The sequence below is a fragment of the Capra hircus genome, chromosome 14 (genome assembly GCF_001704415.2).
Source record: "Capra hircus breed San Clemente chromosome 14, ASM170441v1, whole genome shotgun sequence".
NCBI lineage: Eukaryota > Metazoa > Chordata > Mammalia > Artiodactyla > Bovidae > Capra > Capra hircus.
The window spans coordinates 51255399-51272126 of NC_030821.1; the positions used below are offsets into that span (position 1 = coordinate 51255399).

Here is a 16728-nt window from a genome sequence, read left to right on the forward strand (position 1 = left end):
GCTGTAAGGGCTAAAATTTACATACTGTGAAAGATTACTTTGAAGAGAAAGCACCATTTTTATTGTGCCAGGTCAAAAATGTTGAAAATTTCAGAGCAGGTAGTTTCCTATTTCTCTTATTGTATTACTGCTGCTGTAACAAATCACTACAAATTTAGTGGCTTAAAACAATACAAACATTATTTTAAGGTTCTGGAGATCAGAGGTACAGACAGCATGTCCCTGGACTAAGATCAGGGTGTTAGCAGGCCTGTGTTCCTTTCCAGAGCCTCAAGGAGAATCCGTTTCCCTGACTTTCTACTTCCTAGAAGCTGTTTGTATTCCTGGGCTCATGACCCTTTTCTTCATTTTTAAAGCTAACAGTGTAACATCTTCAATTTCTCAGATTCTTCTGCTTACATCCTCCACTCTTAAAAAGACATTTGTGATTACACTAGGTCCATGTAGATATTCCAAACTCTGTCAAGATCTTTAATTATATCTGCAAAGGCTCTTTTGCCATTAAGGTAATATGCTCACAGGTTCTGGGAGTTAGGAAGTGGACATATTTGAGGGGTTCAGTTCAGTCGCTCAGTCGTGTCTGACTCTTTGCGACTCCATGAACCACACACCAGGCCTTCCTGTCCATCACCAACTCCCAGAGTCCACCCAAACCCATGTCCATTGAGTTGGTGATGCCATCCAACCATCTCATTCTCTGTTGTCCCCTGCTCCTCCTGCCCTCAATCTTTCCCAGCATCAGGGTCTTTTCAAATGAGTCAGCTCTTTGCATCAGGTGGCCAAAGTGTTGGGAGTTTCAGCTTCAACATCAGTCGTTTCAATGAACACCCAGGACTGATCTCCTTTAGGATGGACTGGTTGGATTTCCTTGCAGTCCAAGGGACTCTCAAGAGTCTTCTCCAACACAACAGTCCAAAAGCATCAATTCTTCAGGGGGTAGGGGGTGCATTATTCTATCTACCAGAAAAGGATAGAAGCAAGGAATACAGAGTTGAAACTGGGATACTTTAAAATATTTTTTTTCTTATAGTATTTCTTTCTTGCAGTTCAACCACCCTTATTTTTTGCCTTTCAAAGCCAAACTAAGAATTCTCTAGCTGCTTATGTTAGTATGGTTTCTATTTGTAACTTCCATTAAATTTAAAATAGCACCCTAAATGTACAGTAGAGATTTGTAATGTAAATATAAAGTGGGGAGATAGACGTTGTACAGAATACATGTACATATTAAAGACAGATTTATTTTCAAAAATATTTATTTGGTTGCACCAGGTCTTAAGTTGCTGTACATGGCTTCTTAGTTGGGGCATGTGGGATCTAATTCCCTGAGCAGGGATCAAACCTAGGCCCCTGCATTGGGAATACATAGACTTAGCCACTGGACCACCAGGGAAGTTCCCTCAAAATAGAGTTCTAAACCTGATTTGGTTTTCATATTAAATACATAATATATGGTTTCATTATTCTGCCAAAGCTTGCTTATTTAGCATTATCAATACTGGGACAAGTTTTATATACCATATTTGTTCTATTTCTTTCTAGGATTTTCAGCAATTTTTAGAGTTTATCATAAACTAATTTTTTTTAATTAAAAAAGAAACATGGAATTTATGATTAAAAACAAAGTCAAATCATACAGAAGTACATGTGGTAAAAAGTTAAAGCCTCTTCTGTTCCTGTTTCATTCCTCTCTGCAAAATAAAACACTGTTCAACAGTTTGATTTCCACAGAGCTGCACAGATTGCCTTCCAGACTATTAGACACATCTTCACATATACACTCCCCTGAGTTTTTGTTTATGTAAATGACGTCATACTAATTATACAGTTCTGCTGCTATTTCTTTGCACTATATCACACTGTCTCTACACCTACACTATATGGATAGTTGAATGTCCATAGATATTAAGGTAGTAGAGTGATTTAGAGTTTGGGCTCTAATTTAAATCTTGGTTCTGTCAAGTTATGCCCCTGGACAAATTAACCTTTTGGTACCCAATTTTCCTTATCTATAAAGTGGATGAAAATAACAGTAACTCTCTCATCAGTTCAGTTCAGTTCAGTTCAGTCGCTCAGCCTGTGACCCCATGAGTCACAGCACGCCAGGCCTCCCTGTCCATCACCAGCTCCCAGAGTTCACTCAGACTCGCGTCCATTGAGTCCGTGATGCCATCCAGCCATCTCATCCTCTGTCGTCCCCTTCTCCTCAGAGCTGTTATGATTATAGCAGTTGTGGATGTTACCTAAGACTAATGCGTGTGAAGCACCAAGGAGGGCCTAGTAGTGTAGTAGCCGTTTAATGGCACTGCCTTAATATTACACTATTTTTTACTGGCTATACAATTTTTTTTTTTCCTGCCGACAATCATTAAACTAGTCTAAAAATGTGAATGCTTCCAAACTGGGGTTCTAATGGAATATACTACTATTAGCATTGAAGCCCATCTTTTTTGCTTGTATTGAATTATATTTCTAAAGCTAAGTTTTTGTCAAAGGCTGTGCGCACATTTATGGGTTTTGCTCTGTATTGCTTTCCAAAAGGATTATACCAGTTTTAATACATCAAAGAATTATTCAAACTTTGTTGGCAGGATTTAGAAAAATTTTGCTACCTTAGTAGTCATAAAATGGTATTTCAAATCTGGTTTAATTTGTACATTTTGCATTCTGGTAAGCATATTTACTTATGTACTTATTTATATTTTTCCATTCATTTTGCAGTTATATTGCGCATCTGAGTGCATCACTATTCCAAGGGCTGGACAATCTAACAATAGTTAGACAAAAATCTAATCATGGAAATGGTTGATACAGCTCTACTGAAACTACAGTGTATTAGGTACTATAGCATAAGCTTTTCACACTAACACTGGCAAATCTTTGGGGTACTTGGCCTTTCTAGGATAAGAAGCTGGTACAGTCATGTGAAAGATAAGCATGGTGTACCTTCTGCTCATTTATTTACTGTTAGTAATAATGAGGCGATTTATTTAAAGATTTGGAGTGAGAAAGTAAATCACTCATTTTTACTTTCACAAGTTAAACTCATTTTTATAGTCACAAATGAGTTTTTAAAACTAAGACAGTTTTCAAGGAAATTTCCAGCACTTGTCCCCACCCTTTGCCCCCTTTGGTATTTTCCCCTGTATTTCTGTGGAAAGACTTGGGAAGCATTTACAGACTATTTAAAACGAACTCCTGGGATGCTGAGGAGTACATGTGTGACAATGTTCCTTGTGTTTTCAGCTTTTGGTGATTACAAATAAAGCCACTGTAAACATCTGTTTTCCAAAGTGGCTGTTTCATTTGCGTTCCTATCAGCAATGTATGAAAGTTAATATTTGCTCAGCCTCTTCATTTCCACCAACACTAGTACAGTATTCTCCCTCCTATTCTAAAAGCTTTTCAGTGGTACCTCCTGAGCTTTTACTTTGCATTTCTCTAATGATTAATGATGTGGAGCACCTCTCCATGCTACTTATTTGCCATTTGTATATCTTTTTTGGTGAAGTGTCTGCCCTAACTTCCCATTTTTTATTGCTTTTCTCATTATTGAGTTTTGAGAAGTAAAATTTATTTATTAAAGATATGTTTTGATAAAAAAAAAAACCAAGTCACAGGTTATGGTATCTTTGAGTATGTGTACTCAAACAACTGTGAACCACTTGAAGCCCACATTTTGTTTTTTTGTAACTAATTTAAATGAATGTGCAATGTTATCTTTCTGAGGAATTATATTTTTCTCTATCTCTAACATGAAAAGAATTCGCTTTGCTGTCAAAATCTAAAATAACTCTCTTCAAGCTCTAAAATAGTATTCTGTATAAAACCAACTACAGCCTAAAATATAGCAGAAACTCTGCTTCTTGTTAGGATGTAAATAAGCGGAGTAATGCATGGCCCAGGAGTAAAGAAAACATTGTTTTCAAAAGACATTACTTTCTAAATTAGGTTTTCTTTTTTAAGTGAACTAGCGACATAGTAAGGAATGATTTGAAAGACTGTTTTACCTTACCAGAATCCATACCTTGAGAAAAAGGAACTATAAAAAGGCAGGTGTTTTAAGTTTTGAAAGTAGTGCAAGCAAGCTCTTCTTAGTACACATTTGCACCTGCATCTCTGATTTGCAAAAACTGATGCGTAAATTTTCAAAATAGCAAAATATAAGTCTGTTACAATATTAACATGTGGTTTCGTGCTCTATGCAGTAGAGCATGTTACCTTGCAAATTTGCATCCTTTACCATTTCTAATCGTTACTGTAATCTACTTTCATGCTGCTTGAACTGAGCATTTCGTAGGTATTAGACTTGAAACCTCTAGAGTAGTTGTAACTGCTAGAAGGTCCTGCAGTGCGGTTCCCCACTTCCTCTCGTCTCTCTTGCGAGAGAAGGTCACCTTCTGCCGTTGACTACTCATTTATCTGGGCGAAATTCCCAGTCCGCTCCTGTCTTCCTGCATTCTCCTTCTGGACCAGGGCTCCTTCATCGAGCACAGCAGTTATTTCCCGAAGAGTCGGAGAGGAGATTAAAGTACTTTGAAGGCCAGCCGCAGACCCGAATTATTTCCCTTTCCCGTTCCATGTGTCCAACTAAAAACTTTTTCACCTGTCACACTCCTGCTCCTTCCCGCTACAGTCTTCGCTAGATTAGTAGTTATGATGTCTGGCCAAAAAAAACCCTCGCATTTTTGCTTAAACAGTAACGGCCGCGCAAATTTTATGGTTAGGTTTGTCTCAAATCCAAAGACTGAGCCTCCTAACTAGTGAGGAGGGATGCCTCTGAGAACTGAGGAGCTTTGGACGAGAGAAGGTTGCGGTGAACCGGACTGCTCAACCCCTAGAGACACCGTCCACGCTCCAGGAGAAACTTGGACTCTCGCCGCCGCTTCCGGACACGCCTCTCGGAGAGCCTGGAACTCACTTTCCCAGCAGGCCCCGCGCGGCCCTTAGCGCCCCGCCCCCTCGGGTGCGGCGCTCGGCGCGCTCCGGGTCCTGTCACAGCAAGACCTTTGAGCCGGGCCTACGGCCACACCCACTGGCTCCCAGCTCCTTCCCGGACTCCCGCGAGTTCCAGTCCCGGCTTCCAGCTCCCCAGCCCCGCCCTCAGTCGCGCGCGCTCTCCCCGCCCCGCCCTCGTCCCCCCGCGTGCGGCCGCCACAGCCAATGAGGTTCGGGGCCGCGTGCGCAGATTCAAACGGCGGCTCTTGAGGGAGGCTGGGCGCGAGATTCGGCGGTGCGGACAAAACCCTGCAGGAGGCTACGAGCCCTGCAGAGCTGCCCGCTGCGGGGAGAGGGCGGGGGTCGGCGCCCGCGGCAGAGCCGCGCTGGGACCAAGGCGAGGAGGCTAAGAGGCGGCGGGAGGGGCCAAGAGAGGGCGGGAGCGCGCCTGCTGACATGTTGGGGGCATCCCTGAACGGGCCGGGCCGGGGCTAAGAAGCAGCGCTGCGGGCCGGGGGCGGGTCGCGGTCCGCCCCTCCGTCCCTCCGTCCTGCCCTGCCGGGGACCTGCGTTCCGCACTCGGTCGGCCTCGGAGCGGGAGCTAGGGAAGCGGCGGGGGAGGGTCGGAGAGAAGGAGCATTCGCCCGAGGCTGGAGGAGGCTGACCCGCGTCCCCGCCCAGCCCGCGCCTATGCGGTACTTGAAGGATGGCGAAGAGGTCGCGCAGGTGGGTGACATCCCTTTCGCCCAGGCCTGTGGGCACAGCCTCTGTTCAGATTCCCTTTCCTTTCCCGCTGAGATCCCCCCCGCGCCTACCTGGGCCCTCCGAGGCCAGGGCAGAAGTTTTCCTTCCCGCTGCGCTACAGCCGCCTCGGCCCGCTGGCCAGAGCGCAGCCGTGACGTGTGGAGAGTTGGGGACCAGGGCATTTCGGACTCAGAAAGTGAGTAACAGATGCCCAGGCGGCTCCTTGGAGTCGATTCTCCCCACAGCATTTGTCCAGCTCCCCACTGTCCCACAGCCACTTCTAGGGATTTGTTGGCAGGTAAGTCGGTGCGCTTTCAGGGAATACGCTCCGCACCGGAAGGTGGTGGTGTCCTGCCGGGACGGCCTGAAAATGCTGTTCCTAGGGCCTCTTTCTCTCTGAATTCCTGAGCCAGTTACAAACAGGGGCTCTGTGATGCACCTGGGTTGGGGACCCCTCTGCTATCTTGAAAGGTGTGGAAGTCCTCTGAGGAGTAGCTGAGGAGAGAGTACTTTTTTGATGTCTACTGTGATTACCATTCCCATAGTCGCAGTTTCCTTCTACTGGGAAGATGTCACACTGTTAACACCAGTAACTTGATCTTAAAATAAAACAATGTATTTGATTCAGTTAATATTTTGTGTGTCCGTTGGACTCTGTACCTGAGGGTTGCATAGAGGTAGGGCATTTCTTTGGTGGTGGTGGTTTTGGAAAACTTGCTAGGATGAATTTATGCATTTCGGTTTTATTTAAAGGTCACTCTAGTAGCCACTCCTAAACTGAGTGTGTAGGAATCACTCATATGACAAAAAACACTAGGGTGTCTTTTAGTTGTCAGTATTATTCAATAAATATGAAACGTTGTTTGACAGCGTTTCCAAATGGTTTTGTTTATCTGGATCCACAACTTCAAAGTCTCAACTAGAGGTGTTTTTCCCAAGTTGAAATTTAGTAGTAACTTCATTCATTGCTGATATCTGTTAAAAATTGTCAACAGTCACACCATAGTGTTTGTTGCTCTATTCATTTATTAAGGATCTGCTATCTGTAAGGTATTTTTACAGAAATCAGCATAGAATGTATTTAAGTCCGTATTAGATTATTATTTTGTACCAACTACAGAATAGATCAAACTTTTGAAGTGCAACAAATACACACACACTTCTCTTGAAGAGGATTTTCAGCTTAGGCACTGTTGATATTTGGGATCAGATAATTCTCTGTATTGGGAAGGCAGTGGTGGGGGCAGTGGGGAGTGCTGTCCTGCGCTTTGTAGAATGTCTAGCAGCATCCCTGGCCTCTGTCCCATGGATGTCAGTAACACTTCACTTCCCCAGGTGTGACAATCAAAAAATGTCTTCAGACATTACCACCAAATGTCTGTTGAAGGGCAAAACCACCCAGGTGAGAATTACTGCTCTAGAACATCAAGGACCTGACTGACTTTTCAGTCTTCAGAAAAGATAGATACTAAAAGCTCCTGTAACTATAATTACTGAGGTATTGATTTAGGCCTTTTCTTTTGAATTTTTAAACATACCTTCTTTAAGCAAGGTGACAAATGAATATTGTCAACGCAGTAACAGGAGTTTGTTTGTATTCAGTGTGTGGCATTATCTACTTGTCGGTATTGATGTTAATCTTATTTGAAACAGTTTCTTGGCTAATGCTGTCATCAGCAGTTAGTTATGGTTAGATATGGATGCTTGAATGTCAGACCCTGCCTTCTTCAGTTAGTTTTTTGTCTATAATTTGTGTATGCTTCATAATAGTAGGCTAAGAAGAAAGTGATTTCATGATTAATTTGCTGGTGTAAGTTATTTTGTTTTATTGACAATATTGTGAGCTTTGAGATCTAAATATTAATTGTACTATTGACTTTTATTCCTGTCAGCTGTATAAATTAATTGAAATGTATTATAGAATGATTGAAAGAGTCATAAGTCTGGAGTAATTAAATGTAGTGAAGCTACACTCCCTATGTGAATATACGGGTAGATGTGAGAAACTATCATCTCCGAATGGTGTATTTCTTAGGGTCTTCATCGTTGAATGTGTTTTGTTCTATAAATTCTATTTCTTGTATATGTAAATATGACTTATTTGCCCTAGATAAAATAGAATGTGAAATGTTTTGAAGGATAAATAATCTTTATTCAGCATAGTCTCATGCCTTTAACTATGAATCTAATTTATAGTTGAATGAGAAAGGACATGAGTCAGTCACTTTGAAGTCTCCACTATACAACCATTGAACTGTTTGATTGAAAACTATACTTTGCTGTATAAAAGTTTTGCATAAGACTACAGGCATAAATCCTGTAATAACCTTTCCTGTATGATCTGAAAAAAAAAGTAAAAAACTGTTATCTCAGGGAGAAACAGCTGAAGGATATTAGCTCTTTTGATCATTGTTTAAGATAGCTGTAGTATCTCTGGTCTGGATTTACATAGAGGAAAAAGTTTATTTAGTGTTGTGACTTTAAATAGTTTTAGGTCCCATTGGGGGTTTTAATGACATAATTTACAGGCAGTACTAAAATTGGTATATATGTTATTAATGTGTACTTGATTTTTAACCATACTTATGTATTAAGTAAGTAATTTTAGATTTTAAAAGCCAGTTCCACTCTTAAAAATTAGCTTAAAAAAATGTCATTTAGAAGCTAGAAGATGTATTTAAGTAGTAACAGATTCAGGTATTTACCCTTGAGATGACTGGCAACTACAGTAAACTGGAAAGACAAAAGCCAACTCTTGAATTAGAAGATGTTTTTCCATGGGGTATGTGTGTGCATAGGAAGCAATTTTACTGTGTTGCTTCCAGTGAGATGGGTGTCGTGGGTGAAAGAATACTGGAATGTGAGAACTGATATGTTTAATCAGCTTTGTAATTAGCAATATTATTTGGAGAAAGCAAGTAAACTCTATATCCCAGTTTTTTGTCTCTTAATAAAGGTTTGGATTTTGTGGTCTATAAGTCTTTTAATATATTTCCTATTTTGAACACTTTGTAATCATCTTTCCTCATTTAAAAATATACACACACTAATGGAATAAAATAGAAATGTTCTCGCATTGTTTTTGTTTGCGATTGCTAGGTAGAACTCCTTTCAGTATATATTTCATTATTGCTATTCATGGTCAGATGAAATCCAATTTGTCTTACTATAATAATGCTAGGTTGCAGTCCAGATTTGAAAAGGTATTCATGTGTGCAGTACATCATGTTAACCACTGGGTGGCCTGATTTTACTTTACTAAATCAAGCTGGTAAATTTTCATGCCTTGAATTTGATTGAACTTAAAAATATGCAAATGCAGTTATCCTGTTAAGACAGTATAATAAAGATATATTTTTGATTATGATAAAAATATTTAGGCTTGATGCAGTTTAATTTAAAATACTGTCAAGTTGAAGTGGTTTTGCTAGAAAAAATTTTATAGAACTTCTGATAATTCTCTAATTTCAAATCTGTAGTTTCTATTCAAATAAAGTAAATTTTAAACAATTTCAAATTCTTCCTTTGGCACACCTCATTTTAATCTTTTCAGGTAGAATAATTGATGTCCTTTAAAATTGAACTTCTCTTGAATGTTTTATCTTGATATTGCCAAGTGTGAATAGTTTGTGTATTATTTCACAGGGAAAGTTATGAGTATCACATCCTATTAGCTTAACCCCGGTGTGGAATTACTTTTAAACAATTTTCCTGGTCTAGTGAGTCATAATATTTTTGTGTGTGTGCTTCCTTTTGCTGTTTCATGATTACCCTAATCACTTTGTTCATAATCTACAAAAGTTTTTGAACATAGTACTTAGGTTATATATTAGACAGTTACAGAATAAATATTTTCTTTGACTTAAAAAATAAAACTGGCAGAATAATTCTGGAAACCAGTTCCTGGAGAGAGGTTCAGAGACCAAATTCCTCTTCTATTTTTTGCCTTGTGACTGGAGAAATAATTTCACCTGTTTTTACTCTCTTCTAGATTAGTCACTCTAGGCTTAGAAATGGTTTACCTATTTATAGGTAGTAGAAAGTTGACTTTATTTAGCTATTAGATATTGCTAACATTGATTGCTACAATACAGAAATACTAAAAAATGAAATAAAAAGAGAAATAAAGCAAATGAAATATGATTTGTTTTGGTGGTATCTAATGTTTTGATGGTGTCTAACCATTATTAAGGGTTCCCTGATAGCTCAGTTGGTAAAGAATCCGCCTGCAATGAACCTGGGTTCAATCCCTGGGTTGGGAATATGCCCTGGAGAAGGGAAAGGCTACCCACTCCAGTATTCTGGCCTGGAGAATTCCAGCAAGTGTATAGTCCATGGGGTCACAAAGAGTCGGATACAACTGATCGCGTTTCACTTCAGTTCACTTCAACCATTGTTAAGCAGTGAAAATTTTCACTGTTAAGTGGTAAAAATAGAATATTGGTGAGGTTATTTGTGGGGTTTTATCCCTTCTCAGTTTTCTTTGCAAAGCGTAGACGTCCTTAGGCATCTTTCTGTTGTTCAGTTCAGTTCATTTCACTCAGTCGTGTCTGACTCTTTGCGATCCCATGAACCGCAGCACGCCAGACCTCCCTGTCCATCACCAACTCCCAGAGTCCACCCAAACCCATGTCCATCGAGTTGGTGATGCCATCCAACCATCTCATCCTCTCTCGTTCCCTTCTCCTCCTGCCCTCAATCTTTCCCAGCATCAGGGTCTTTTCAAATGAGTCAGCTCTTCGCATGCGGTGGCCAAAGTATTAGAGTTTCATCCTCAACATCAGTCCTTCCAATGAGCGAACACCCAGGACTGATCTCCTTTAGGATGGACTGGTAGGATCTCCTTGCAGTCCAAGGGACCTTGAGAGTCTTCTCTTAACAGTTCAAAACCATCAATTCTTCAGCGCTCACCTTTCTTTATAGACCAACTCTCACATCTATACATGACCACTGGAAAAATCATAGCCTTGATTAGACAGACCTTTGTTGACAAAGTAATGTCTCTGCTTTTTAATATGCTGTCTAGGTTGGCCATAACTTTCCTTCCAAGGAGTAACTAGTGATAATTTTCTAGAATCTTTTTTGTCACGCTTACTTGAAAGTTTTATCATCCTTTTAACAATTACATAAATAATACAGAAATAATAACTTAATGCTTGCACCAAGAAGTAGTTAGGTAGATAGATTCTAGGAAAGCCCCAGTGGTAGAGAGATGGATTCTAAGAATTCTGCTTTAATCCTCCCTCACACTCAACCACTCAAAAAACCCAGCTTCCTGAACATGATGGCCATGCTTTTGCAAAACAGATAATGAAACCTCTTGTAGAAATAGAAATTTCTCACAAATCAAGTATGTGGTTAAAAAACAAGGCAGATTTTGAAAGTTAAAATGAACACGTTTTCAGGAAGATCATTCCTTGGAAACTAGTCTTTTGACCAAAACAACATTTTTGGACGCATATCTTGAAAATGTTTTGATAAGAACCTTATGGTGAATTTTGTACAGATTAATGTAGGTATTTTTGTGAATAATTAAAGTTTATATGAATGAGTCCTTTTTAAAGTTATTTTCAAATAACCTAATTTTTAAAGCATAATTTTAAAATATGCTGTTGGGGAAGCTGTTGGGGTCTGAGAAAAGGGAATAAAAGAGGGAACCCGTAAAAACCATAACTGAGGGCTGTTTGGGAAGGCTGGAAGTGTTAATGTTGCGGGGGACAGTTGTAGGAAAGGTTAGGCTGTATTGGTAGATACCTCAAAGAACACCTTCTGTACTGAATATTTTCTTTACATTTGATTCAGCAGGTTTATGCTTCTTAAAATTCTACCACTTGGCGGTGCATTTGGATTTTGAAAGTTCTTTTTATGGGAGTATTTTTCACCTCCTCTTAGAGGTATTTTAATTTGTTTAACAAAAAAGTTTTCTTTTTTTTCTCCCATATCAATTTGAGATCATTTATACTGAGGAAGGTGGAAGTTTTGATTGGGCTGGGAAAGAGTGAGGTAATTTTGGAATACAAAATAGTTGGAGGAGGTAAAAGCATAAGTAATTATTCAGTAATTTTACAATCATTTGAATGGTCAAGTCTTGGACTTGGTGCAGAGAGGTGAACGTATTAGACATGGTCTTTGCACTCCTGAGTTGTTTGGATGGGAAGCATAGATGCCATGAGTGTATATAGTGGACAGTAAGCTTAGTATGGTGCTTTATCAGGTTTAATAGCCGCCTTAGAAATTTATGAAGTCATTGCATCCTGAACCATCTCCAACTTAACAATTTAATCATCGTTAATCAGGTGATATTTCTGATAGCTGAAGATGGCTGCAAATAACAGGTATTTCTTTAATTAAGCCTGTGCTTTTATTTTCAGCATAGTTTATCGAAACAATCATATATGAAAATGTAGGACTGGCAGATTGTTAAATAGACATTGGCTTTAGGGGAGAAAACATTGGAATACTGAAGTGCATTGAACTAGAGAAGCAGTTAGGTGTCATAGCTAGTTGGGTGGGGGATTTTAGTGTCTTGTTTGGTCAGATAAGAATAATTTTTGGTCAGATGTAATTGACAAATCAAGGAAATTAGAAGTTCCTGCAAAGGCTCTGTAAACAGTATATATTAAATCTAGGCCTTCATTTTCCACAATGTCTGTTACTCAGAAAGGTTAAATAAATATTAGCTCATGTTATTCTCAGATGTTCATATCTTGGTTCAGTCCACTGACTACTCAGAATTCTCTAATTCAGTTTATCGTTAAGACCTGCTCTCTTTTCTAGGGTTTTGTGCTGTCGTGGCTTTATCTTTTGTCTGTGTGCTCAGTTCAGTTCAGTCGCTCAGTCGTGTCTGACTCTTTGCGACCCCATGAATTGCAACACGCCAGGCCTCCCTGTCCATCACCAACTCCCGGAGTTCACTCAGACTCACATCCATTGAGTCAGTGATGCCATCCAACCATCTCATCCTCTGCCATCCCCTTCTCCTCCTGCCCCCAATCCCTCCCAGCATCAGAGCCTTTTCCAATGTGTCTGTGTGCTAGTGATTGCCAAAACTAAGTCTCCCCTAGACCTAGAGATGAGCAGAAGATCCACATGCCCAGTTGTCTTCAAGATCTGCTCTGCCCAATAGGAGAGCCACTGGTCACATGTGGCTGTCGAATTCTTGATGTACTACTAGTCTGAATTGCTGTGTACTTTTTATTTTATTACATCTAAAAATTTTTATTTTTATTTTTCTGGTTAGCTGTGTCTGAAGCTAGGAATTCACTTTGTTGCTCCCGGGCTGTTTCTATCAGCTTCATCTTCTTGTTATTTTTCTCTTTTGCCTTTGGCTCTCTTTTCTCCTGGACAGTGCATGCCAGATTTCAAAGACTTAAGTAAGAAGTAAAGAATGTAAAACATTTTGTGATTATGTTGGTTACATGTTGAATTGATCACTTAAAAATAGATTGGGTTAAATATTATTTCTTATTAAAATTAATTTCACCTGTTTTTTTAAACTGTGGTTGCTAATAAATTACTTAGGTTGCTTGCATTATGTTTCTACTGGACAATGCTTTGTAGATATATCTAGTATCCACCTGTGTATTTCTCAAATACCTTGAAATCAGTCCAGACTACTTACTCTCCTCATTCCCTTCTCCTTCCCAAAGTTCTTTTTCTCCTTCTATTCTTTATCTCAGCGGATAGCTCTATGTTTCCAAAGCCAGAAATTTTGGAGTTGTCCTTGAATCTTCTTCCCATGTCTCTCATATTCATCAGTTGAACAAAATCCTTTCGTTTATACTTTTTTCTCAGTTTTATGTGTGTCTTTCTGTTGCTACTATCATGACCTTAGTTGGTTTATTCTTTTATGGTTTCTCGATTTTTGTCCATTTAGATCTTTCCTACTCTAGGATATAAAAAATAAGAGTTCTACCCTAAAAGTTAGAAGTAATAGGGCTAATAGGGCTTTCCTGGTAGCTCCAACGGTAAAGATTCTGCCTGCAATGCAGGAGACCCGGGTTCAATCCCTGGATCGGGAAGATCCCCTGGAAAAGGAAATGGCAACCCACTCCAATATTCTTGCCTGGAGAATTCATGGACAAAGGGGCCTGCCAGGCTACAATCCACTGGGTCACAAAGAGTCGGACAGGACTGAGCAGTTAACACTTTCACCGTAATAGGTACTATTATGTTTTCATTTTTTAAAGTGTAGAATATTTGCTTCATCTGAATTCTTTTATTTTAAAGTAGGATTTTATTTTTTAAAATAACTACCCACTGTCACCCTTTGTTGAAAAGTCCATCTTTACCACACTGATTGATATTATAATTGATGGAATTCCCATGTGAGTTTTTTTTCCTGAATATTCTATTCTGTTCCATTGATTTGAGTATTATTTATTGTTTCTCTGCAGTATTTTCTGGCATTTGGTAGTGCTCATTCTCTCTCTCTTTTTAGAGCTTTTCTGGGTATTACTGCTTGTTTGTTTTTCTATACGAACTATAGAATCAGCTTGTCTATGTTCCTCTGAAAATCTATTGGTATTTTTATTCATTTAATTTAAATTTATAAATTAATTTACAGAGAATGGACATCTGTAATATTGTTTTCGTGCCCAAGAATGTGGTATGATTGTTTTTTCATTTATCCTTCTGTGTCTCCTGATAGTGTTTTGTAGTTTACTGTATGTTGATCTTGTATATTCAAATTATTTCTACGTATTCTAACTTTTTTGCTGTTGGTGTTGTAAATGGCTGATTTCTTACATTATGTCTTTTAACTGACTGTGTTTTGTATTTTACCATTATCATTGCCAGGCCCTAATAATTTCTTACTTGTATTCTTGTGAAAGATCACTAATTGATCTTCCTCCATCTCTCCACATTCCTGCCAGTGATTTTTTTCTGAAACACAAGATATTTGTCTTTTACTCCTTTACTTAAATTCCTTTAACTCTGTAGGTTAAAGATCAGATTAAGAATAAAGGCCAAACTCCTTAGCATGACGTAAAGGTTATCACTTGGCCCTTGCTGACATATCTAGCTTCATTCCTCTGGTATTAGTAAGCACTATAGCTCCTGTCCATTATGTGACTGTTAATATTTTTATACTTTGAATAATCTCATTGGACCTATGTCTGCTAGTCTGAGTGGCTTATTTAGTTGTATCTATGTGTTCAGATTTAGTGATTGAATTCACATATTTAAATAAAAATCTTGATTTCAAATTGTGTTGTTTTCAGTGAGGATGAGGATGATGACCTTCAGTATGCTGATCATGATTATGAAGTACCACAACAAAAAGGGTTGAAGAAACTCTGGAATAGAGTAAAATGGACAAGAGACGAGGTGATTATGTGTAATATGGTTTACTAATTCCATACTTATATTTGTTGATTAATAAGATATGTATTAAAGATACTTAAAAACACAACATGAGAAAAGTTATCCCTCAGCTAACTTGCACATTTTTCTTCTTCAACCATACATGAAGAGTGGGTTGATGTTGAGACTGACAGAATCAGTTTAGTAAACGGGAGAACATGTGTGATAATGGCTTCAGTGCCTCTAAAAATGGCCACCAGATATGACGTGAAAGAATTGGACAGTATATTCAGGAATAGGGGAATAGGGTGAGGGAAAGCTTTTTCATTTCCATAAACCTGTCTTAATAGGATGACAAGTTAAAGAAGTTGGTTGAACAACATGGAACTGATGATTGGACTCTGATTGCTCGTCATCTTCAAGTAAGTGAAACACTATCTCATACTGCTAACACAAATGATTTAGGCCATGGGGTTACAGTTGCTGTTTTTCAGAAATGTGTCTACGTTATTTTAGATTTAGGTTCCCATCCTAAAAACAACTGTTTTGTTCTGCTCTTCCTACAGTTGGAAACTTAGAAAGTCTGGGTTTTCTTTTTTAGTAATTAATTTATCTGGGGATCTAAAAAGATGACTGACATAAAGAGAGGACAGACCTAAAAAAGATGGCTGACTTAAAGCAAAAATGATACAGAGTTTGGATAGGGCTTTATAATTTGCTAATCAATGTTAAAACATTTTGAGAGAAGTTAAATCTATTGAAATAGTTTGGTAACTAATGAAACCAGAAGAAGCTATGTTGCTGTGAGAATTAGAAGTAACATATAGGATGTTTGGCACAGTGCCTTACATTTAGCACATGTTCAATAAGTAGAATCTAAATTAGAAAAGCTGCTTACATTAGCTTTATCAGTTTAACTTCAGTGGTATAACAGCATATGTAGTCAACAGAGAAATGCTACAAGGATGTACAAGAACAACCTGATTATTTTGAGAAAATGATAACCTTAAAGTGAATCAGCATTGATGTACCGAAGCTATACATGAAACACTCAGTATGAATAAAAACAAGTCCGCTAGGCATCAGGAGAGAGCTGTGGTTAAATACAGTATTTCTATTTATGTCATTCAAAATTATCTGTAATCCTGTATATGAACTAATATCTTTAGAAACCAAATCACTAAAGGAAAAGTTGTGTTAGTAGTATTATCCTTGTAATACACAGGAGTTACTAAGTCATGAATTGACTAAAAATAAGGCTACACTTATTAATCATTTTTCGAGTTTGACATGGTTCTACATAAGGCTTTACCCTGGTAAATTTCATTTTCCTTTTGAACTTCAGTGCTTAAATATTTAACTGATATATAATGTATATCAATCTGGATATATTTATTTTTTCTTGATAACTTGGAGTTATCATTTATAAACATCCTTTAAATACCATGCAGTAGTCTAGTAATGCCTTTTGGGTGTTTTTTGAATTGTGTAGAGTTAGGTACTGCTATACTCTATGAGTCCAGGCTGCTATGCTGTTTGAGTTTGTACGTCTGTATTGTTTAGTTGTCTGTTTACTCCCTTTTATTCATCAGTACATTTCTTAATGTTAGTATCTGTGTTATTTTGCTTTTTTGCTTGTGTTATCAGGCAGGGTATAGAGATAAATAATTTTAATTTCAAATATATAATTTTTATTTATACTCTAAGCAATGCTGACAACTTTAATTAAAAATGAATTGG

General features: G+C 38.5%; 1 protein-coding gene across 2 annotated transcripts in view; it reads left to right on the forward strand.

Annotated features, from left to right (window-relative positions):
• Positions 5216–16728, forward strand: part of MYBL1 (MYB proto-oncogene like 1) — a 38140-nt gene continuing 26627 nt past the window's right edge. For both annotated transcript variants that reach the window (XM_005689031.3, XM_005689032.3), the window contains exons 1-3: positions 5216–5664; positions 14907–15012; positions 15339–15410. In XM_005689031.3, coding sequence (XP_005689088.1) covers positions 5645–5664; positions 14907–15012; positions 15339–15410 — 198 coding nt within the window. In that variant the 5' untranslated portion in view covers positions 5216–5644. The remainder of the gene's footprint in view (positions 5665–14906; positions 15013–15338; positions 15411–16728) is intronic.